Source organism: Astatotilapia calliptera, chromosome 23 (genome assembly GCF_964374335.1).
Source record: "Astatotilapia calliptera chromosome 23, fAstCal68.1, whole genome shotgun sequence".
Lineage (NCBI taxonomy): Eukaryota > Metazoa > Chordata > Actinopteri > Cichliformes > Cichlidae > Astatotilapia > Astatotilapia calliptera.
Window position 1 is genome coordinate 11,292,159 of NC_137443.1, and position 24,886 is coordinate 11,317,044.

Here is a 24,886-nt window from a genome sequence, read left to right on the forward strand (position 1 = left end):
TTTTGCAATTTAGAATAAATCTGCATTCATGTGCAAAATGTAGCATTTCCCAATGAGATTGAGAACATGCAGTGCCCTCACAGAAAGGGCCAAACAATTTCAACAACAGTGAGAGGTTCTGAATCGAGGTGTTTTAAATTGTAAGGTAAAAACCTTACAAAATTAAAGCTCCAACCCAAACAATCCCCCACGAGCAAGCACTTGGCAACAGTGGGGAGGAAAAACTCCCTTTCAACAGGAAGAAACCTCCAGCAGAACCAGGCTCAGAGAGGGTCAGCCATCTGCCGCGACCTGTTTGGATGGGGCTGATGCGAGACAGAACCAACACTGTAGGATTTTAAAATTGTTGAAATCTTGTGAATTGTATATATCATAGTCGAAATCATAGCCTGATTTCGACTATGATTTTGTAGGGAAACAATGTTTTCAAAAATTTCCCAAAAGAACAACAGTTCTGTCAGCGGATTTTTGTTTTTAAAGGTTTTATTATTCATATAATAATCAGCTAAGAGTGTTTACATTTCTCTTCTGTACTCAACCAGCTGCATATTTTAATTGCTGGCTCTCTACTCTGTAACGGAAACTGTTTGCCTTCACATTATCTGTCAGCAGCAGGAAACCGCCACCCAAGAGTAAGAAACGACCTTGTGGAGGATACAAAGTTCTTGAGAAATCATACCTGCTTGCTTGACAAGATAAGCATGATATTTCCTTTTTTGTATGCTTCCTGCTTTGTATAAATAAAGGCAGACTGCAACAGGGAAGTGTGTGAATCTCTTTTGAGGTTTCACCCGTGCACGTTAAACTGCTGAAGTGTCTGAGTGTTATTTCATTACGTCTGAGTGCTTGATAAAAGAATCCCTTAACAAGTTCCTAGTGGTCTTTGAAGAGGATTGTTCAGATGAATTGTTGTTATTCTCCTTAACAACAAAAACCTTAATCCTCTTCTCCTTCATCTTGTTCACTTCAGATATCACCGTTCTTGCTATATTATCTTCAAAGTTTAACTGCCTGAATTCCATGGCAGTCTGTACCATCAGTTTAGACTTATATGTCTTCTTTAGACTCTTATAAACGGCTCTAACAAGTTTGTATGAGGGGCCGTACAAGCCAAAATTTATTCTTTCACTCTCACATACATACATTCTTCTTTCACACACATATTTTCACTCTCACATACATATATTTTCATTCTCACACACATATATTCTTCTTTCACATACATATACTTTCACTCTCATGTTGTTTTATTTTAATTTTTATATTTAGATATTTTTATTCTCATGTTTACACATATTTAACACACACATTGCAATATTATGCTCTCTTATACATGTATTTTAATCTACATATTTACACATTTGCACTCTAACATACATGCATTTTCATTTATGCATTCCTACATTTTGCTCTCATTTACATGCATTCAAAATGCATTTAATCTTACAAATAATATATGTATGTAAGAAGAGAATGCATACATATCTGAAGAAAATATATGTATGCAAGAGAATAATGTATGTGAATGAAAGAGTATAGTGGAAACGGAAGGAGTTTAATGGAAACGGAAGGCTGGGTGTCTGTACCGCTGTGATTGGCTGAGAAGCACGCGCGGGTCACTTTCAAGTGTCTGACAGCATGGAGGGGGGAGAAGAAACTCGAGTTCTTCAGCAAGCTGTCGGGTTGTTAAGAAATATTTTATCATCTCCTGAAACGGTCACATCGTTGTCCTCGTCACTTGATCGAGATCGGACGGGCTCAACTGCACCCAGTGTTACCCACAGCACGGTGGAAAGTGAGATGAGGGAACTTTTTAGACCAGCTAACACCCGGGTATCTTCAACGAGTCAAGTAGCTACACGGAGTTCGACTGGAGTGGGGCAGTCTTTGCGATATCAGACCCAGAAACACTTTGGCAACTGGAACTGCAGATCAAGGAAAAGGTAAGAACAAAACAGTTTGCCACTTAACTATACAACTGCGAAATACAAAATACGAAATGTGCTTTGCTGATTTAGCAACGCACTTTGTTACCCTTATAATTTTTTATCCCTAGCTAATTTATTCAGCAGCATCCACATTAAAAACAGTAAAGACCGTGGCATTTATTTCAATATTAGTGGCTGTTTGTACTTGTGACCCGAGTGTAAGTTGATGCTTACTTTAAGATTATTTATATTAAATCTTCTTTATTAATGTGGGAGGTGGTAGCTACATTATTCACTGATGTAGCTACCACCTCCTGCTAAATAAAAGGTTGGGTTAATTTTCTTGTTGTTTTTGTTTAGTTTTGTATTTATTTATTTATTTATTTATTTATTTATTTATTTATTTTTTGGGGTAGAATTTTAATCTTGCTAGAAGACATCAATCCAACTCTGTGTTGTGAGTGGATCAATATCTGTACCACTGTAGAGGTAGATAAACATGGATGCCAAGTCATGCCTTCAGTCCAGTTTCTAAAGTGTATGAAATAAGAAAAAAAGAAATATGATCGGTGTCTTTTTTGTTCTTTAGTCAAAGTAAAAAGTAATAGCAAATGTTTCTTTGTATGCCTCTTTGTAGGCGTATTTCATTTTAAAGAGCAGTAAAATAAATCCTCATGCAGTTTATTTTTTGAGCTTTTGTGATTGAAGGGGCCGCACTGTAGTTGAACTGGAGCTCTTAGATTTTCTTTCATTGTACTATATATATATATATATATATATATATATATATATATTTATTTTTTTTTTTTATTCAAGCGTCAGTGAATTATAATGGTCAAACCCCAAAACATTTTCTATTTTACGTACATTTTCCATTTTTTTTCAAAGGCAATTTATAAGCATGCTATTACTTTATGCATTTTTTTTCTTTCAAATTATGTTTCTGTTATTTGTGTTTGCTATTATACTCAACTCTTACATGCACGAGCAACTTTAAACATATTCAAGTGGGCTAAATGGCTAGCTGCGATACTGTTTTTTTAATATAAACTGTGTAACATTTTATTTTATTTATAAAAGCTTAGCAACAGTTTAACGTGTAAGCTGGTCACTACCAAGTGACATTAGCAACTTTCTTAAGGAACTGATAGTGTCTAAGTATAGGTAAATAAAACAAAGGATACATAAATCTGAATATAGTTTCTGTTTTGTTTTATAGGGCCAAGACACATTATCATGATACTTTCAACAAAGTTGTCATCCTTCTTCCACGGCCATCAAGCAGTGTTGTTGTCAAGCATCGCACAAAACAACATTTACATGAACAAGGGCATATATTGAATGGATTTGAATTCCAAAAATCCTGGGACCAGAAAACTGTCTCTGAACAAATAAGGGACGCCTTTGGAGATAAACTTTCTATTGATGTAAGGTAGGTTGTGCTAGCAGTCGAAACCTAATACGACACAGCTTTTGTCAGTAGTCTTTTCGATATCTAGGCATTTCAAAGCTTTACATAACGATTTAAGTCAGAGAACAGGTAGACATGAATCAGTAAACTAAACTAAAAGAACCAAATCAGTTATCCTTTCTTGAACACTCCATTTTTGGCATACTTTTTTGACATTTGTATAAAGTTTACTTCTGTTACTACTGGTTTAAGTCTGATTCAAAGAGGAAAACAAGATTAGCTCTAAAAAAGTTATTGGAACATTTTTGCTGTTTTGGATTTTAAACATTTTACAACTTAACTGTTTTCCAGCCTGGAGTTTCTGATGGCTTGTGGCAACAGACTGATTGCGCCCAAACTGCGAGCAGGACAGGCGCTGGATGCAAATCTCATACATAAAATTTATAAATCGAGAGCCCTATACATCAGACCATCAAAACCAATTTTGGTACATTATTTGACTTTTAAATGAATCTACATAGCACTGTACAGTAATAATATGAAGACCAGAAATTGGTGCATAAACAACCTTTGAACTTTCTCATCTCTGTTCTTTTTAAACTTGCCTTTCACCTTTTGTAGTTGGATAGAATAGTACCAAGTTAATGTTCCTTTTTAAAAATGTTAATCCTAAGCTCTGGTATTGACTAAATTTACAGCTGCTCTGTTGGGCTGTTTGTGAATTATAGAACGTAAGACTACTGCTGTTCAGGAGATGTGTTACAATTTTGTCTGCCTAGTATGTCAAAGTAATTGTGAGAAAGATCTATTAACTCTTGAAATTTCTCACCCTATGGTAGCTGGGATAGGCTCCAACCACCCCACCTCTGATAAGAATAAGCAGAAGAGGTTGGATATATGGTATTTAATGTTCAAATTCAATATATGTGAATTATTATAATTATTATTTTATTTCTAAGGATGATATTACAAGCTACAGCAGTGAGGAAAACTGTGAAGAAAACCCTGTTTCATCAAGGCAGCTGCGCTCATCATCTTCAGACAGTTTTACCAGTTCAACAGCTGCCTTCCAACCAATCTCTGCTCCGACGCAATCTCCTGCCTCATCAGTTTGTAATGGAACATTATTAACGGAAACTCCTGCCTTGACCCATGAAAGTAGTATCTCACACAAGTACAGCAGCGCTTCAACAAACATTTCCTTCAGCCAGTTACCAGTGTCTTCATTGGAAATCTACCCTTCCACTAGTCAGCCTTCTACCTCATCATCTGCATCTTTAAGTGATCCAGTTCTGGTCCTGACGTGCCGAAATACCTCAAGCTCACCCTACCAGACCAGGAATCCAGAGAATCATTGTTCAGCATTACCCTGTACATCAACACACAGTCAATCTGTAAACTACGATAACTACCTTTCAATCATGACTCCACTATCTGACATGTCTTCTGATGATGAGGAACTTAACCAGGCTATACTAGCAAGCCTGCAGAGCGAAAGGTTAGTTTCAAATACAAATGTTTTACAGTAGCCAATTAAACACACCATATTTGTTGCAATCCAATACTGTAACCAGTGTTGTGAAGGAGTGTAATCCATCCTCAGATATTTATATGCATATATGATATTTATATTTGCTGTTAACAAAACAGTTTTTTGAATAATGTCTACAGAGTCAAATGATAATGCTGTAATGCTGGCAAATTTTATTTTATTTGAAATAGGCAGCGAATTTTTAACAGCCTATCTGACAATGAAATGAAATTTACTTATTGTGCATTGAAACTATTTTTCTTTGCTCTAGTGCTTTCTAGTTCTCCAAAACATATAAACAATATAAAAAGCCACTGAGCAATATACTCCTTTGTACATTTTGCTTATGATTATGATAATTTCCTTTAGGGATTAATAAAGTATGCTGATTCTGATTTTGACAAAACTTTGTATGTCCTTGTAGCCCTTGTATGTGAATGTTTTTACTGATGTTCTTTTCAATATTTTTTCTTTTTTTTTTTCTTTTCTTTTTTTTAATCCTACAGGACTTCAAGTTGTTTGGTATCAGCAAAAGATATTTTGGAGGAACTTTCTGCAAAAGTAAACCAACAGAAGAAATGCAAGTTCAACATTAATAGATCAACAGTCCTGGATGGAGCAATTAGAGGTTTTAAACGAGCAACATATGATCCATGCCACACAATTTCTGTCAGGTTTTCTGACGATATGGGAGTACCTGAAGAGGCTGTTGACTTGGGTGGACCAAGAAGAGAATTTCTAAGACTTCTGATCGAAGCTTTGCCCCTGTCTCCAATGTTTGAGGGTGAAGAAGGCAAAATGAACTTGGCGCTTGATAGTGCTGGTATGTATTGATTTTAGGCTGATATCCCTGGAGTAATGCAATAAAAAAATCATTTTTATGAAGTTCTTGTCAAGCGCTTTCATGCATCTATTGACATGTAATGTTTTTCATTATTTCTAGCCATGAGGGAGGACAGGTACTTCATTGCAGGCAGAGCCATTGCAGTAAGCCTTGTACATGGTGGTCCACCAGCAGGCTTTCTGTCCAGAGCGTTCTCACTCCCGAGGCGTAACATGTCGACGTTTTGTCACGTCCCGCGGCGTTCCTGAGGAACGCGAAAGGAGACCTTCGGCGTTCTTATGGTACGCGGTGGGTTATGGCTGGAATCCAGTGCAATGACGCTCCCGCGGTAATAGACGTTCCAGCCCTGTATTCCAGCCCTAAACCTAACCTTATCCCTAGCCCTAACCATAACCTTATTCCAGACCGTAACCAGGACTTTAATGATGTTAAATAGCGTGTTTCTAAGCGATTTGAAGAAAAAGAGCGAACATGTGTAGGTTCAGTCCAGACGGTTCTCATATTTCCTCTTTTTCCGAGGTCGTCATTTAGGAACGTGGTGGGTAGCCGAAAACGTAATATGGTGACGATTTGTCACCTAGCGTAAAATGTTACGCTTTGGGAGTGAGAACGGGTTGTTCTGTCCCCAACACTCTTCTCTTGCCTTGTTGATGGCCCAGATTTGGCTAAACCAGTTTTAGAAGATGTTGCCGATAGTGACCTGCGTGAAAAAATTAAAAGGGTAAAACTGATTTGTCAGTTGTTGGATAATGTTTTAGTATTGTGTGCATTTCGTTCTACTCCATGTATTAATTGGGGCCCATTAATTTTTTATTTTTTTATTTGAAGGTTAAAGAGTGTAAATCCTTTGAAGATCTGATAGTAGCAACTGAGCCACTTCAGGAATACTTAGCCAATGCTGGCTGCCTGAGGCCGCTACGGAGGCTGGAAGACAAGGATCTGCTTATACATGACATTATCATGTTCCAAGTAATACACAGAGTCCGTGGTCCATCTGAAAGGTATGTATGTATGTATTTATTGTTGTCCAATAAGTAACTCAAACCCATGCAGATTGCCTTGTATTCTGGGAATTTTGTGTGGCATTTCTTTATGTGTAGGTACACCATGCCTCCAAAGGTGACAGCATCACATGAAAAATGCAGATTTGGGACATACACTTTTGATGATGTGAATAATCTGAAGTAAAAATTATTGTATATATAAATTCATATGTTTTAGATTATACTTCTTGGATCCATTCATTTTTGATGTGATTTGTGATTTTAAAGGTAATTCTGATTATCATTTAGATTTCAGGATGGACTATGGACACTTGAGGTGCTGGACAAAATCCAAGCTCACCCAGAGAGTTTTCGCACCCTTCTATGCTGGTCACCTTCAGTGCTTACAGCTGACCTTCTTGACAGCCTCTTTACCATCTGCCTTTCTCCAGCTGAGAGCAATAAAAGGCATGCTGAAGCAGTTGTCATTAGTTTCTGGAGAGACTACCTAACAGATGCAGAAGGTAAATTTAGCGTTTTAAGCATTGTGTGTTCAATTTATAATGCAGTGCATCTTTTCATTGAATCAGTTAAAAGTAGAAATGCTTGCTGTGTTTTTTGTCTTTAATGCCATTTTTGACAGTATTGCTTTTCCTTTAGATCAAGACGGAACACAGAAGCTGGGGACAATTCTTGCCTTCGCCACTGGAGCCAACACTGTTCCACCAATTGGCTTCTCTCCACAACCGTCCATTGAATTTCTTCACCAAGAGCCTGATGCACAAACCATGTCTAAACTACCCATTGCAAACACGTGCATCAATTGTTTAAAGTTACCACTTCATACCTCTTACAAAGACTTTCAGGAGAATATGGACTTTGCATTAGGTAATACACATGGTTTTGGAATAGCTTAATTCCTGGTCAGGTTAGTATGCTAATCTGAGTTTTGCACTCAGTTAAATTAATGAGTGTCGACCATTAAGTAATTCTAAGGGTGGGGGTGGGGGGGTTGTTTTGAATATCATTGCATTTTCTTTCCCAGAAATCAAACAAATGTTCAAAATGTTCCACCTAAAACACCAATTAACACACTTGAGACCAAGCTGAATTTACTTTATGTTGCCATATTTCATATTTCACCCACCTATTTTGTGATTGGAGGCTCTGTTTTTGCATTGACCTTTTAACAAATGTTCATTTGCTTCAAGTCTTTTTGCTTGTTAGGGTACCATTCTACAAGTATACAATAGTTATATATACTAACATAATTCAATAATAATTTTTTCATTGCATTAATTTATGTGCATTGTGATTATTTTTGTTTTCTAGCTTTGTACTTGTTTGTTGCTTTTATTCTCTGGTGTTCTTCAATATTGTTTATCTGACACTTCTATTCTATTTGATCAGTGATCCATGTTTGATGTATTTACTGACTGTATTAATGTTAATGTTATCAGTTTGAGTCATCTTGTTCCAAGACAATACATCTGGTGATTGTGATGACCAAAAACCTCAATAAAATGTGGTTGCACAAATTTATTTTTTCTTTTAACAAGGTGTTTTAAAACAAAACATGGTTGTAAAATCTCAACACACTCACATAATACAACTCATAAATTCTTTAAAATTGTATACAAACCGTCAACATGCATGTAAAGGTTGATAGTAGCATTCTTGAAATTTAAAGCTGTGACTAAACTTCTAATAATACTGAACTAACAACAGTCTTGGCACTGTATTCTTTTTAAGCTGCACAACCACAATTACAGTAAATGAAATTTCTCCAGAGGCCTTATTGATATTTTAGGATTGTCTCTCAAGAAAACGAACAAGGTTGCAAAATAAATCTATACCGTTATTGCCATCATCTTCAAATGGATCAAAGGTCTGTTGAAGTGTAACCATCATGGTGTCACTGATGGAAATGTTAATTGATGGAACAACGATATTATTGTTTGTCTCCAGCTCTGGCAGTGGTCTGCATTCATCAATACCAAAGTCATTTTCACAAATACCATTCATATTTGGGTTATGTATTCCTGCATCGTTGATAATGCCCCTTTGCCACAGCTGAAGAGGGGTTTGCCCTCCTTGTGTTGAAAGTCCATGGTTATTCCACTGGTTCTGAAATTCTGTGGCAGCTCTTTGAATACGTGGCAAATATATATAATGAAGACAAAATAAATGGACCTCATTAAGTGAATCTAATACACCATGCTCCTCCATAAAATTGAAAAGATTAACAAAATGATATGAGACCACTCGATTTAATTTTTAATTAAATTTAATTTGTTCCACTTTTAACAGTAATACACAAAACTCTGGACTCGGACCTCTCTCTCCCACAGTCAACACAATGACCGTCATAATCACAAACAGAGAGCAACAGAATTATCATAAATCCAGTAACTCCAAAAACATTAATAACCTCCGGCCTCTTCAAAAATATCAACATCCATTCAACTCTATTGTCAATAATCCACCAGTCTCAATCAGTATGGCACTTTTAAATGTCCGCTCTCTGTCGAACAAGTCTTTTATTATTAATGATTTAATTTTAGATAATAAACTTGACTGTTTATTTTTAACTGAAACATGGCTGGGTTCGGATGCACCAGTTGTTCTCACTGAGGCCTCCCCACCAAATTTTAATTTCTCTTTTTCTATTAGAAGTGGTAAGAGAGGTGGTGGGACTGCATCTTTAGCCAACAACACACTCACCACCAAACAAATTTTATTTGATAATTTTACCACTTTTGAATTCCACGCTATTGTTTTCAGCAGCCCTCCAGTTTTATCTGTCACAATTTATAGACCACCTAAAGACAGCGCTGCTTTTATCAAGGAATTCTCAGAATTTTTAACAAACATACATTCAAAATATAATATGATAGTTTTAACCGGTGATTTTAACCTGCACATAGATAATCCTTCTGACCCTGCAACAAAAGAATTCTTAAACGTTCTTCACTGTTTGGATTTTATCCAGCACGTCACGCAGCCGACTCACAACAGAGGACACACTCTGGACCTGGTCTTCACCCATGGGCTGTCCACCAGCGTGTCCTCTGTTGTTGACTTGGCTGTCTCTGACCACTACTGTGTGTTTTATAACATCACCGGTTTTATTCAGCGGGAGACCTCGGTGCGAACTGTGAGGAGGCGCTATCTAACCTCTGAAGTGGCTGCAAATTTTACCAGGGTTTTAGTCAAATGCCCCCCTGTGATTTTACCTGCACCCTGCGATTTGATTTTTAGTTATTTTAACAGCAAACTGAAGAAAAGCCTTGACTCCGTTGCTCCACTCACCACCAAAAAGATTAACGTAAAACATGCATCACCCTGGAGAAACAAAGAAGTCAAAAAACTCAAAAGAAATTGCAGGGCAGCAGAAAGGAGATGGAGGAAAAATAAAAATACTATCAACCATCAAATATTTTCCGAGCAACTTAAAATGTACAATAATACATTAAGGAAGTCAAGAAATTCATACTTCGCCAAAATAATCAGTATTAACAAAAATAATCCCAAGGTCCTCTTTTCCACCATAGATCATTTATTTAACCCTGATTTTAAAAGCTCCAAAAGAACCCCCACAGACTCACTCTGTGAGCAGTTTGCAGACCACTTCAGGGGAAAGATCAGCGCCATCAGATCTGATATTTTATCTAATCGCGATATGATTGTAAACACATCTGAGGGCTCGATTGTACCTGAGGAGACACTGGACAGCTTTGTCCTGGTTAATGCTGAGAACCTTCAGAAAGTTTTCTCCACAGTGAGACCCACCACATGTCTTTTAGATCCAATTCCTTCTTCACTCTTTAAAACACTTTATGGATTTTTTTGAGGCTGAGCTTTTATACATGATGAATTGCTCTCTTCAGTTGGGTGTCTTCCCTGCTGCCTTTAAAACGGCGTGTGTGAGGCCCCTTCTGAAGAAGAGCAATTTGGATTGTAATGATTTTAATAACTACAGACCTGTATCCAACTTACCATTTTTAAGTAAAGTCTTAGAAAAACTTGTTTTTACTCAGATTACTGATTTTCTGAATGATAGACAGATCCTGGAGATATTCCAGTCTGGATTTAGGGAGAACCACAGCACAGAGACTGCTCTCCTAAAGGTTTTAAATGATCTTAGATGTAACTGGGACGCCCAAAAGCTCTCAGTCCTGGTGCTACTGGATCTAAGCGCAGCCTTTGATACAGTAGACCACGCTATTCTTTTAAACAGACTAAAACACATGGTGGGCCTCTCTGGTGCTGTACACAACTGGTTCACTTCCTATCTCTCTGACAGATCTTTTATGGTGAGTATGGATACATGCTCCTCTAAGATCCATAAAATGACATGTGGTGTGCCTCAAGGGTCGGTTCTAGGCCCTGTACTTTTTAATTTGTATATGTTGCCTCTCGGCAGTGTCATCAGGAGGCATGGAGTGAACTTCCACAGTTACGCTGATGACACGCAGCTGTACATCTCCGTGTCTCCTGATGACACCAGACCAATGGATGCCCTTTTTAACTGTATCTTGGATATAAGATCTTGGATGGCAGAAAACTTTTTACAGCTTAACCAGGACAAAACTGAAGTTTTAATTGTCGGTCCTGAGGCTCAGAGAGAGAAACTTTTTTCTAAATTAGAGGCATTTTCACTATGTCCTTCGCTACAAGTGAAAAACCTGGGTGTTATTTTTGACTCTGAGCTTGGTTTTATCCCACTTGTTAAACATGTAACCAAAATTGGATTTTATCATCTAAAAAATATAGCCAGAGTCCGCCCTATTCTCTCTCGGGCCAACACGGAGATGCTGATGCATGCTTTTATTACCAGTCGCATTGATTACTGTAATGCCCTGCTCTCTGGTCTTCCTAAGAAGAATATTTCAACTTTACAACTCTTGCAAAACTCGGCAGCTCGTGTGCTGACGAAGACCAGAGGGCGGGCCCACATTACACCGGTTTTAGAATCGCTGCCCATAATCGCTCAATTCTTTGATTTTTCACAGACCTGCCAGTGATAACACTATGCCTGTTCAGTCCTTGCCTGTAAAGCATGAAACGGGCAACACCAGTGTTTTCTAGTCCATGATCACATCTCACGCTGGATGGCATTCCAAAGTTCTGAACACCAACCATGAACAGTGACAAAACACTTGATGCCCTGTTGTTATCTAAACACGCAAGGTAGATGATGGTTCTACTGAAACCATCCACACAGCCATGGAACACCATCCTCCATCTCACAAGTTTGTGGTTTCCATCTATATGCCTATAGAAAAACGAAATAAGTATAAGTTATGTATGGGGAAACTATGACATGGTCAAGGATATGCACACGTTTGAGTAAATAAAACAATGAGTTATTTTGCTTTAGATAATCCATTTCGCTATAGACTTAGAATCAGGACTGTTTTTCTGTTAGAATTTTCTCACCATAACTGATTGGGGAAAGGAACACTGTACAGTCGTCGACGTATTGCATTGCGTCTTCTGAGGGAACGTCCAAAGGGGTCAATTTCTTGTAGACTTTGTCTTACACGCCACCTTTGGATTTGTAACCCACGTGATCTCAAGCTGCCATGCACATATCGTTCACCTGCATTTGTGGTATACTGAAGAATTTCCCTAACAACCCTGTTCAGGTTTTCATCGGATAATGTTGCATAAGTCAGTGGCTCAATGCCAAGGTCCTCTCTGTGCCTGTACAGAGTACGGGAGCTAACCCCTAAGCATGTTGCAATGCTTTGCCAGTTCATTCCAAGAGATACTAAATGAGATATTTGCTCTCTTGAAATGCTGTATCGCGGTCGACCTTGAGAGCAAGTCATGAGAGGTGGAGGTAGCAAGACAAGTCTGTTCTCAGATGTAGTTCCTTGTCTGGTTTCATAAGCAGTCAGTAAAAAAATTAGCCATCCATTTAAGGACTGTAATGTATTCACTGCTTCTCTATTTCTTGTATCGTCAACAAATCTTGAGTGTATTTATGCAAGGGTAAAGGATAAACACTGGGATTGTATGTATATATAGGAGTACAAATATATATGTGTTGAAAGGTAAAGGGTATGTATATATATGTATGACTAGAAAGGGCTGCACCTGCAAGGAGAATAAATATATGTCAGCATAAAAATATGTAGCATTAAGAAAAATAGAATACATGTGTGTGAAAGGAAGATTAATGGATTTATGTGAGAGTGAATATACATGGATATGAAATAAGAATAAAGGTGTGCGAGATGACAATATATGTATGTGAGAGTGAAAATATATGTATGTATGTGAGAGTGACAATACATGTGCCTGAAAGAAGAATATATGTATGTGAGAGTGACAATACATGTGCCTGAAAGAAGAATATATGTATGTGAGAGTGAAAGTATATGTGTGTGAAAGAAGAAAATATATATGTGAGAGTGAAAGTATATGTGTGTGAAAGAAGAAAATATGTATGTGAGAGTGAAAGTATAAATTTTGGCTTGTACGGCCCCTCATAAGTTTGCCTAAAGATTTTGGAAGTTGTGCGGGTAGTTTACCCACAGCCATTTCAATGACGTTTTGTAAAATGGCAAAAATGTTGACCTGCTTTGTTGCTGTGCCTGTCTTTAAGGCGACCATGTTGTTCAGCCTAACAAGAAACTGAATTATAAAGTTTCTTTCTTTAGTTTCTTGTGTCCTTTGCCCTGGACTGGGGATCTGTTCTTCAGACGTTTCAGCAGGACTGGTCTGATTTTCCCAAACAACAGAACCCTTTATCCTTTTCTCCTTTACCTTATTGATCTCTGATATTAAAATTCTTGTGACATTTTCTGCAAATGTTGACTGACGAAATACAATGAAAAATCGTAGCAAGTCCTTGGAGTTGTACATCTTCTGCAGTCCATGGAAAACAGACTTAACCACCCTGTTTATAGATGTTGGCAGTTCTGCAGGTAATTTTCCTGCAGTTTTTTCTGTGACTGTTTTGATGAGTGAAAACATGTCGATGGGTTTTATGACTAATTTAGTTTTTGTTGTAATGGTGTTTGAAAGCTTTACAACAAACTGAACGATAAAGTTTTTTTCATCCATTTCTCGTCTCTCTGCCTGTGTACGGGTCATAAAGACGGATTTGAAGAGAAGTGTCTGCATCTCCTCTTCAGATATTTCTATGGGCCTGGTTTCCTGTGGACTGTCTCCTTTAAAGGAATCCATTTGAGTTTTTTTCTGTGCTGTTCTCTGATCCCGTTACTAGTGTCTGTAATAACTTTTGTTTCTAATGTCTCTGCAAAGCAAACCGTCGGTGTTGAATTGTGCTATACAAATAAACTTGCCTTGCCTCCGCCCCTATTTATGAGCTGGTAGGACCAGATCAAAGCTGAAAATGTATCACGTGACACCGACGTCTGCTCTGGAGTGTGATGTCACTGGAGAGGGTGTAGCGACTGTTTTTATGTGTTGTCATTAGCAACAAGGACGGTAAAACCATCGTGTACGCTTGTTTATTTCCCTTTCACAATAAAGCTCAAGATCCTGTTGAGACTTTTCAAAATAAACTGAATGACGTGAAAGAGTGTTTACGGATGAGTATGGGCTCAAATTGTGGTCATAAATATGTTGTACTTGTAAAAAAGATTTGTATGTGTAAAAAAGATTTGTGTGTGGACTTAGCCAAAAAGTACATGTGAAACTGGAACCGGCAACCTTCCGATTACAAGGCGAACTCCCAACTCTTGAACCACGACCGCCCCACAAATAAATATCAAAATATTTATGACCACAATTTGAGCCCATAGATGAGAGCAAAAAAGAGCCGGCAGGTGCTAAAAATAAACCTTAGACTCAAACGTTAGAACAGGCCTTTCCCCGCAGCACGCCGTTGAATAAATACTCACGAAGAAAACGGCGGCCGTTACAACTTATGTATTGTTTCATGCATCGGTTAAAACACTCAACTCCAGGTACACGATGCCCAGCTGAGTCGAGCTGCCCGAGATTCACAGAATTTACAGAAAATGTTACATTTTTGTGATTTCTATCGTTATCGGGGCTATCCGGTTGTTCAGTGATGACGCGACGAATCCTACTTCCGGGTCTAAAGTAGTCTGCGTTTAATATGGCTTTTGTGTTGTTAACATGTTTAATGTTATCTATTTTCTTCTATTTAATCTCAAAAAGCTCCTAAAACAGTCAGTGATCCCTGTTGACCTCCCTCGGCTTTTATTACCGCTAATCATTTATTTAAGCTCAGTTTTTAAAACCTTAGGATGTAACTACAGCCCAGCCCATGCAGCAGTATATGAATGACTAACCTCGTATTGTGGATGGATTATCTCAGTTGTTCTCCTGGCTGAAGTTTGGTCCTTTTACAGCATCCTGCCATGCGATTACATTTGTTCCTGACCACCGAGAACACTCACGTTAACTTTTATCGAGTGGAAAAAAAGTTAGCTTGTTTATATTATGCTAACATAGCTGTGTCGCTAGCGGTCACGTAGCACATCATTATATACCAGCTAGCCCAACTTCAGTAACCCTACAAACGTCACTGCTGTCTTCATTTATGCTGGAAGTGATAGCAGAGCTGTACGTTTTAATTTGTTTCCAAAACCCCGCAGTCAGGACATGCTATATTGTATTTAGATAGAAGCTAGCGAGCTAACCCCCTGCTAACTTCTAACTCCGTTAAATGTCATAAATTCCGTTTTCATGGATGCCTGGATGTTAAACTCAATTGTTACACCTGGTAGAGCAGAACGCTGATCATTTTATTAAAGATGAAAGACTTTAGACAGTTTTTCAACTCTCAGTAATGCTATAGTGATCGTTTGATATATGGACCTGCAGCGGAGTTTAGACCCAGACACGGCTAGTGACGTCAGACTGAACAACCGGATAGATGCTTATATTGGGATATGTTAGCGATGGGTCGTTCGCGAACGAAATGGCTCTTAGAGCCGATCTTTGACGTGAACGATGCGAGCCGGCTCCTTATTGTGAGCCGGCACGTGGTTTTGTTTTTTTTTTTCTCTCACTCTCTCGCACTTTTTTCCACTTCACTCTGCACGGGAGCCTTGTGCTTTACGCTGGGCAGAGGGGGGAGGGGCGGTAGTTACACTCAGTAGCACAGGAACAGAGCCAGAGGGAAAGAGAGAGAAAGAGCCAGGGACAACAACGTCACATTAGAAAGGTATAGTAATCATTCACAACTATTTTCAGTTGCAGATGATAAAGGATTCAGAAAGTTTATTCATGCAGGCCCATATGACAGAGAATATGCATGTTCTTTTTGTTTTCATATTATAATTTATATTTAATTGTGTTGTGGTTTGCAGTGTTTTGTGTTGTTTTCACTTTAAATTTGTAAAAGGAAAAAGCTGAAAATTTAAATAGTTAAAAGTTGAAATGTGAATAGTTGATTTTTGTATTATATGATTTATTTATTACATTTTATGTGGAGTGAATAAATAAAAGTATATTTACAGTGGCCCCTAGAGACAAAGCACATACAAACTTCAAATCACGTACGAACTCTGAAGCATGTACAAACTTCAAATCACGTACGAACTCTGAAGCATGTACAAACTCCAAAACACGTAAAAACACGTACAAACTCCGAAGCACATAAAAATTCCGAAGCACATAAAAACTCAAAACACGTACAAAAGACAACAGAAGTGCTCCAGGATGCTGGGCGCAGTGTTGAGCTTTTGTTATCTTGTGGCTACACAAGCCAGCAAGTACCAACGACCGGATTTGGTGTGTGGTAGTAACAGGTAAATGAACTTTCTTTTTAAATTATTTGAATATATATGAGTGCCTGTGTATAAATACACAAACAACACACATATGCTTTCAATTGTGTAATTTAAGTGATCTAGTAGCTCTGATTTGGAAGTTCAGTTCATGCTAGAAATGTGTTTTGGAGTTTGTACGTGTTTTGTCTCTAGGGGCCACCGCATATATTTTTATATAAACATATATAAATAAAACCACTTTTTTTTTTTTACGTTAGTAATTCCTTTTGTGCATAATTTTATATTATTGTTAATAATAAATGAATTAAAGCAACAAAACAACCTGAAGAGCCGGTTCGGAGCCGAAAGAGCCGGCACTTTTTAGCGAGCCAAACCGAAAGAGCCGGATCTCTAAAAAGAGCCAGAAATCCCATCACTAGGATATGTGATTTTGGTCACATCGCACATCCCTACTCTGAGGTCATAGCAAATTAAAACAAATGAAATATTTCACTGGAGCTTTAGATCCCTCTCTGTCCACAACAGAGGAAAAACAAGGCACCAGTGAAGGATCACTCTGCTGTGCTCTGGTCATATTCAAGCTCTGATTAATGTCCTCAGGAATCATTTCAGGGACGTCACATGTGGAGATTTTTTACAGAATCAATGGGTGACACGAAAGAGTCGTCTTCATCAAGCATAGCCATAAACGACCCCAACAAATCCACAATCTCACCCATTTTACGAGCCTGAGCACGAGTAATTGCGCACGCAGGAAACATCTCTGAAGCAGTGGAGCCTGAGTCAGCAGCAAGGGCAGTGAAGAAAATATAATTTGATCAAACATTATTCAGCTTTAAATATTGTTCAGCTTTAAAGTTACTGTGCAACTGTGTAATAAAAATGTGTGCTCACGACTTTGGCCTTGAGAGCGATAAGAAGCGATCGCCTCATCCTGCAGGCGAAAGATATCTGCAAGCGAAGAGACTAGAACACCCAAGGCCGATTTCCTTTTATGGAGTTGTTTTTCTGCTAATGCAGCACTGTCCTCACAACCCCCTCCTGTAAGTTTTAGAGAATATATACCCATCCTCACAGCAAATATTAGGAATCTCCTGATGTGAGCTGTTTGAGAGGTTGTCTCTGTCTCAATAAAAGTTCACTGATTCCCCCATCTGCTGCAGGTGTCCGGTTGTCTTCATTCTCCGCCAGCCTGGTTAAGTCAATTCCTCCTTAACATCTAAAAGAACCTATTTAATGAAGGAAGACGGGTTCACTTTGTGTTTAATATTATTCTATTGCTGTTGTTGTTTTTTTTATATCCTTCAATTGGCGTCACGAACAGGATCCGCTCCAGGCCAAACTGGAACGGGTGGGAGGACATCGGCCGTGGTCTGAGTGAACGGAGTTTGGACAAAAGCTGTGTGCACACAAAAACAAGGTAAGCAGACCTTTTATTTCTGCTATATTGAACATTATAAAATACTTAGTGTCCAAACTCCTAGTAATTCATAACCAAAATTGTCTGGCTTACTTAAGGCTTGTTGAGAATCAGACAAGTGAATAAGAGATAAGTGAATAAGAAATAAGTGAATAAGTGAATAAAGATAAGAGTGAACTGAGGTCTGACCACGGTTGCAGCCGACGGGTTGCTCTCCGGTGTCGGATACATACCTCAGTGCAGGTCTGGGACCTTGAAAGGGTTTATTAGTAACGCCTTTCTAAACAAATTAAAAGGTTAAAGGCCTTGAGAATATTTTTTAGTAATATTCTCTAAACTACAGAAGGGTTAGGAAGGCCCAGAGGACTTTATTAGAAAAGATCCTCTAAAACTTAAAAAGGAGAAGTACTGGTTGGAGTCCAAAGGAGGGGTCCCTTTGATCAATAGGAGAAAACGGATCTCTTCTTAAAACCCCGATGATTTTAGTGTTTTAAATGTTTTGATGTTCTGTTTGATATTGGACACACATAAATACACGCTGAATGCTTGCTGTGGAACACTGGGCAGGACAGTTTGGTTCTCCGTGTTCACAGATTACACAATTAAAGGAACTAGGTTCCTCTTTTGGTTAAAATAATACACCACACATAGAATTTTTTTTTACACATTTATTACATACATAAGGAGGGTAATGAGTGACTGCAGGTAATGTATGAAGTGTGAATGAGACGTGTGAACAAGGTGACAACCAACTAGCACCCCTATCAGGAAGCTCTAGGCAAGGTTACCCGCCAGACTCCGGTTTGGTAGAAGCTTGGTAACACCTGAAGGGATATTTCAGTGCTGACTCACCTTTAAAGCAGCGCCCCAGCTGATTAGTGCCTAACAGAGGCAGAAACCCAGCTGGCCCAAATTCTCCTTTAAAATCAATAAATAGAACATAAATTACCGGTGTGTGTAAATAAGTTGTATAAATCTGTTAGATCTGAAACTCCTGCTAAAAAACTTCCTCTCTACAACTCTTTTCTCTTCTCTCCCTCTTTCTCTCAGTTGGGATTCTGTGTGTGTATGTGTGCTGGAGAAATAAAAAAAAAAAGGAAAAGGGTCTCTCTCTGTCTCTGTGAGAGGAAAAAGGTGGGGGCCGAGTGAGCCCGCGGGGCCGAGCGGGTCCGCGGGAGCGAGCGTGTATGCTGTATGAGGAAGAAGGGAGTGAGAGGGAGCGAGTGAAAAGAGTAATCGAGTATTTGGTGATTTTTTATTATTTCAGAGGCACTGGGTAAGAGTTTTGACTTTAGCTGTGAGAGTTGTGAAAAGAGCAGGTTTTTCTTTTGTTGTAGACTGTGAGTAATCGGTGTTTTTCTGCCTATTGTGCTGCGTGGAAGACACAGAAGTGTAGAAATGTTTGTGGTTTATCTTTGTTTGACGTTTTATATAGAGTTGGTTGATTCAGGGTGATTTCTCCCGTTTAAGGGAGGAGTTGCATTGTGGTTATGTTAAAGCTTTGCTGTAGGGGTATGTGTGTGATTTTGTGCTGGCTTCGCATGTTTAAATGGATGCATAGAAGTTTGTCAGTGAGAAATTGTTATGGTGGGGTTTTAAAGTTAGTAAAGAGTCAAACAACGCCCACTGTTTTAAAAAGGCCCAAAACATCATAAAAGACACCTCACATCCTGGCCACTCCCTGTTCGAACTGTTGCCCTAAGGCAGACGGTACAGGGCAATCAGAGCAAGGACTAATAGACTCAAACACAGCTGTTATCCAACTGCAATAACACATCTGAATACTACAAAAATGTCCACCATGCCACTCTTGTGTTAATCTATGCACGGTCTGAAGCATGACGGTGGGAATACTTAGTATTTTAAGTATTCTATCTATTTTATTGATTGAATTTTATTGTTTTTTTATATTTGATATTACTAGGGATGATGCAATGATCAGGGACCATTCTTAATGTCGTCGGTCTCATGACAATGACAATAAAGTTTTTGATTTTGATTCTGATTCTGAAATACACCCTCCTCAAGAGTTCAATGATTTAGGCAGTTATGTTTATACAAATACTAAATGTATGTTTAGTGTCTTCATACAGGTGTTTTTTCTTAACCTGGAAGCCTGAGTACGGCAGCAGAAGACAGGCCAAGCTTTGGCTAAAATTCACGGCTGGACACCAGAGTTGTCCTCACCCCTCCCGGTAAAACAAAAAAGAGAGAATGTAGTTTGAGGCGGGTTTTTCTCGCTGACCTGCTCTGGGTGCTGTGTCCCTGAATCTCACCAGTGTTAACCTCTGGCGGAAGACATGGAGAAAAGGAAAAGATGTTCCTGGTAAATCACTGAAACAAATAAAACCACACACAACCAGAGAAAGATATGAGAAGGGTGAGGAACAGACACATGTGCGTGTTAGAGAAATGCCTCGTTTGAGAAAAAGTTAAAGTAACCCATATACAGACGCACCCATACATGCAATGAAGAAACAGCTTACATACATGTGCACGTACATGCAAGGTTAAAGTAGCGACACTTAACATACACCTGTTTTTAAATGATATAGTTCATACATTACTGACAATTAAACGCTTTGGGTTGCAGGACAACAACGTAACGTCAAAAGACAAAGACACTGGTCTGAGGATTAAGTGAGGACACGACAAATTTAGTGGTTAAAAGGGTCGACTTGGGACATGTTTTTGTTGATTGTTTAAGACAAATGACTACTGAATGATAGGAAATTCCTTTTTAGGTTTCTAAACAGGATCTTAAGAATTTTAACACGTACCTGTGTTGTCCTGTCAACTTGAGGGGTTATGAGTTGATTATATGGAGAAAAAAAAAAAAAAAAAAAAAACAAAAACAAAAAAGGGGGGAGACGAGATCTCGTTGTTTCTCCCCTCTCGGGATAACACAGCCAACACAGCACAGCCAACACAACATCATTTTCCTGTTCGCCTGTTTTGTTTTGTTTTTGTTTTTTCTGAGAGCCGAAGCTGACCTGGACTCCTACCCTCCCCTCTACCATCGTTGCCCTCTCCGCGACCATCTTTGACCCTTTGACCCCTGAAGGCCACAGCAGCTGGACTCACAACAACAACTTGAGGATGTCAACAGTGCTGCAAAAGAGTGATCTCATGCAGCAGAGACGGAGAGCACTAAACCTAAAGCCCGTTTCACTACACGGGGGAAATTCCCAGGCTGCGTCAGCTGACAGAGCTGTGACGAGACGCGCATTAAGCCCGGAGGAAAAGGGACGGTGAGCAGAAGGATGCTGACCTCTGAGAAGAGCCGAACAGCAGAGCTGCAGAAGGCCGTGGAGCAAAGTAAGGAAGATGCAGGCAGCTGCAACAACGGATGAAAACAGACCCAAAGAGGAGGGGAGGACCCTAGGCCATGCGTCAGGCCGCTGGTTTACCTAAACTACAGAACAGGAAGGTGATGAACACAAACATATACCAACACACGAACACACACTTCTGCATGCGCCTACTTAGAATGAAGGGAAACACACACATGAACACTGATGCACTTGTTGAGGGAGTAAAAACTGATACATACCCATGCACTAAAATCAAAATGTTGATTTAATTTACTAAGAAGTGACACACAATGCTCTAGCTGCTGCAATGAAGAATGCTTTACTGACAAAGGCTCAATGCTGCACACAACAAAGTCAAATACAGAATTTGCTATAATAATAAGCCCAGAGGGCATTTGTGTGGTCTGGGGAGCAGAGTCCGGAGCGGTTTGGTTATGAAAATGATGCCCGTGCGAGATATCTGGGGCTTAAGGCCTCGACTTAATTGTTTACTCTACACTAAAAAGAAAAGAAAACACTCTGAGCAGTGGTGCAGAGTGAAAACGAGGAATTAACAGTGTGAGTTTTATTTCAGAGCGCCACGTCATTGTGATGGAGATTTAATAAAGGAGGAACACACGGACAAAGAAGAAGAGAAGGGGGGGCAGCCCTTGAACGCGATTGCCTGAGGCATTAAAGTTCTGTACTAAATTCTGGTTTCCAGTGTGAGAAAAGTCACGCAGTGCCAGTAGTAGAGCTAGGTTGAGTGATGATTCTAAATTACTGTAAGTAAATCATCGTACACCGTTCAAGTTTCATGATAACGGGGATCTAGACTTTGTTGAACCCTAGGCAATTTGAACAGGTAAAAGTCGAGTGACCAAGTAGCAGTTGAATAAAAGTCATTGAATAAGTGTTGAAATAAACTGGCAGAATTAAGAGAATTAAAACATTTCAAGAGCTCAACTTACTTAATGGTTCAATTTTGTTTCACGAACGCAAAACATATAGGTTTATGAATATGAAAAGGTTGAGGTGGTGTTGATTTGACTCTGTGTAGGTTTAGGTTGGTATTTTTATTGATGGGAAGAATATTCAGTGACAAGTCCTAAGACCCGGGCGTCTGCATTTTGTTTTTGTTATTTTTCATTTTATTTTGTTTTATATTTACTGATTTTTGTTTGTGAATCTTTTCTTTAAGCAGATCTGCACATCGGAAATTACAAGCATTACACGTCGGCGAGAAAATTGTTGTAAGTGAGTTTCTCCGCATTGAAATGGGTTCTGGAGGAAACACTTGTGGGGACAATTAGAAACGAGAGTCCCTGTTTAAAAAAGGATTCAGCGAGGTAATCCAAACTCAAGTTCTTGTTTCTTTTTGAGATGACGTCATTTTGCTGAGTGTGGAAACTAGATGCGACGACAGGTTTCACTATCAGCAAAGAACGGATGAATGGATGAAAGACTGGGAATAAAAACAAACGGACTGACTGGTAAAAGATGACAAGACTTGACCATGACTCAAGGTTAACCACCTCCACCTAGATAGGATAAAAGGGTGGATGAATTTATGTGGGTTTCTTTTACAGGAGTAGAAGGATGACAAAATATTCGAGGATGAGTGAACCTGTAAATGCCATTTTTGTGTCTTGTGTTGCTTACAGAGGTAACTGCGCAGCGTTACCATTTACATTTTCTTCCCTACAGGGTTACAGTTTTAATGTTTTTCTATTACAGGATTTCTGGGCGGATGTGTGAAGAAACGGTGTTTATGGGTTAGGAGTTGGGGATGCTATTACACTGTATTTACAGGAAATGTTTTATAGCACCTATGGAATGAGGATGCCTGACTACGGTCAATGTGCTGCTAATGTTTGCTTTGCTTTGGTGAGAGGGGTGCAGTAGAAAACAGACAAGTGACATGAAAACAAGTAATAATAACAAATAACAAATTTGGGGACAGTTTGACCTAGAGCCCACTAACTGGCCATTAGGGGCTCTCTCTCTCTCTCTCTCTCTCTCTCTCTCTCTCTCTCTCTCTCTCTCTCTCTCTCTCTCTCTCTCTCTCTCTCTCTCTCTCTCTCTCTCTCTCTCTCTCTCTCTCTCAGGTTGTTGCTCTTTAACTCCTAGAACACGCCCTTGGCGAGATGGGGGGAACTGGACCACCTTTCTGTGCCCCATCATCCTCTATTAGACGACATCCAAGCTAAGTAAACATGTCTTGGCCCTTTCCCCCTGAAATGACAGGCAGGCAAAGATGTTGCGTCTTTGTTTGCTTCCTGGCCCTGGGTCTCATTCCCATTGGCATAATCCTGATCTGTGAAGGGCCCCCGACACTTCTGACACCTTGAAGTTCAAAAGCTTCGCCCCCTTCTGACAGTCCCAATCTGACAAATGTAGCCCCTAGGGTCTTGCCCACCACTTCCTCTCCAGTTTTGCCCACGCCCGATCCATTTAGAAAGAAACGAGACACGGTTACCTCCTCGCCAACGGATGATGAAAACTCTGATCGTGAGGGTGACGAACATTATCGTCTTTCTCTTGTTTAAATGCTTCTAGAATGGTTGTTTCTCTGTGGTGTTTTGTATTAGGCTTGTTATTAATTGTTTCCCTCACCCACTTCCTCTTGAAGGATATATCTGGTTGAACTGTGTCTGGTCGGGTTGTGAGGGTTAAGCGATGTTCTCAGGGTCTCCGGACTTAAGCCTGAGCGAATGTGTACTCCCACCACTGGATATAAATTGTTTTTTTCCACACCCCTTCCTCACGTTTTACCATATTCACTTTTGAATGTCCTTAGCAGTTACCGTTCTGTGTTTATTTTACGATTGATTTATTCTTTCACATTTTCACGTTTATATCTCTCATTATTATAGTATACTCTGTACTCTCCACATTTTTATCATTACTTATGCTTTTTGGTTGCTGAGTTACAGGGACTGTTAATTTTGTGTCACTACCCTGGTTGCACTAACTCGTTGTATCCGTGTGTGCAGGACAGCTGTTACTGCTTTCATCGGGAACCGAGACTGCTTGCAGCCGACCCCTGGGCAGGGTGGTGCCTGGACTCTTTTCTCCTCATCTGCAATGACAGATAAAGACAAATGATAAGACCCGAGGAGTTTTTCGAGCCAGGCTTCGACACGTCTCTGTGTTCCTTTGAATGTTACTTATTTTTGTGTGTTGACCCATTTAAGATGGGTCAAAAGGGGGATTTGAAGAAAATATAATTTGATCAAACATTATTCAGCTTTAAATATTGTTCAGCTTTAAAGTTACTGTGCAACTGTGTAATAAAAATGTGTGCTCACGACTTTGGCCTTGAGAGCGATAAGAAGCGATCGCCTCATCCTGCAGGCGAAAGATATCTGCAAGCGAAGAGACTAGAACACCCAAGGCCGATTTCCTTTTATGGAGTTGTTTTTCTGCTAATGCAGCACTGTCCTCACAACCCCCTCCTGTAAGTTTTAGAGAATATATACCCATCCTCACAGCAAATATTAGGAATCTCCTGATGTGAGCTGTTTGAGAGGTTGTCTCTGTCTCAATAAAAGTTCACTGATTCCCCCATCTGCTGCAGGTGTCCGGTTGTCTTCATTCTCCGCCAGCCTGGTTAAGTCAATTCCTCCTTAACATCTAAAAGAACCTATTTAATGAAGGAAGACGGGTTCACTTTGTGTTTAATATTATTCTATTGCTGTTGTTGTTTTTTTTATATCCTTCAGCAGGAACA

The 24,886-nt window shown here is 39.2% G+C and overlaps 1 protein-coding gene and 1 long non-coding RNA gene across 2 annotated transcripts; both read left to right on the top strand.

Moving 5' to 3' along the window:
• The first annotated feature begins 1,291 nt into the window (after positions 1 to 1,291).
• Positions 1,292 to 8,384, top strand: LOC145424461 (uncharacterized). Its single transcript, XM_080297817.1, has 10 exons — positions 1,292 to 1,943; positions 3,148 to 3,360; positions 3,691 to 3,830; positions 4,291 to 4,837; positions 5,377 to 5,693; positions 5,814 to 5,891; positions 6,332 to 6,435; positions 6,543 to 6,715; positions 7,007 to 7,221; positions 7,358 to 8,384. Exons 1-10 carry the CDS (start codon positions 1,639 to 1,641, stop codon positions 7,612 to 7,614), a joined length of 2,349 nt encoding a protein of 782 aa, XP_080153943.1. The 5' UTR covers positions 1,292 to 1,638; the 3' UTR covers positions 7,615 to 8,384.
• A 9,112-nt stretch (positions 8,385 to 17,496) lies between these two features.
• Positions 17,497 to 23,392, top strand: LOC145424094 (uncharacterized). Its single transcript, XR_013905050.1, has 3 exons — positions 17,497 to 17,635; positions 17,765 to 17,860; positions 23,262 to 23,392. It is a non-coding gene; the product is annotated as an uncharacterized LOC145424094 (long non-coding RNA).
• Positions 23,393 to 24,886: the final 1,494 nt, after the last annotated feature.

Bases quoted from the DNA above. Each gene is read 5' to 3' on its own strand.
- LOC145424461 (XM_080297817.1), top strand. From the start codon at position 1,639: ATGGAGGGGGGAGAAGAAACTCGAGTTCTTCAGCAAGCTGTCGGGTTG. The intron at 4,838-5,376 runs GTTAGTTTCAAA...TTAATCCTACAG, and splicing joins GCAAGCCTGCAGAGCGAAAG to GACTTCAAGTTGTTTGGTAT. The intron at 6,716-7,006 runs GTATGTATGTAT...ATTATCATTTAG, and splicing joins GTCCGTGGTCCATCTGAAAG to ATTTCAGGATGGACTATGGA.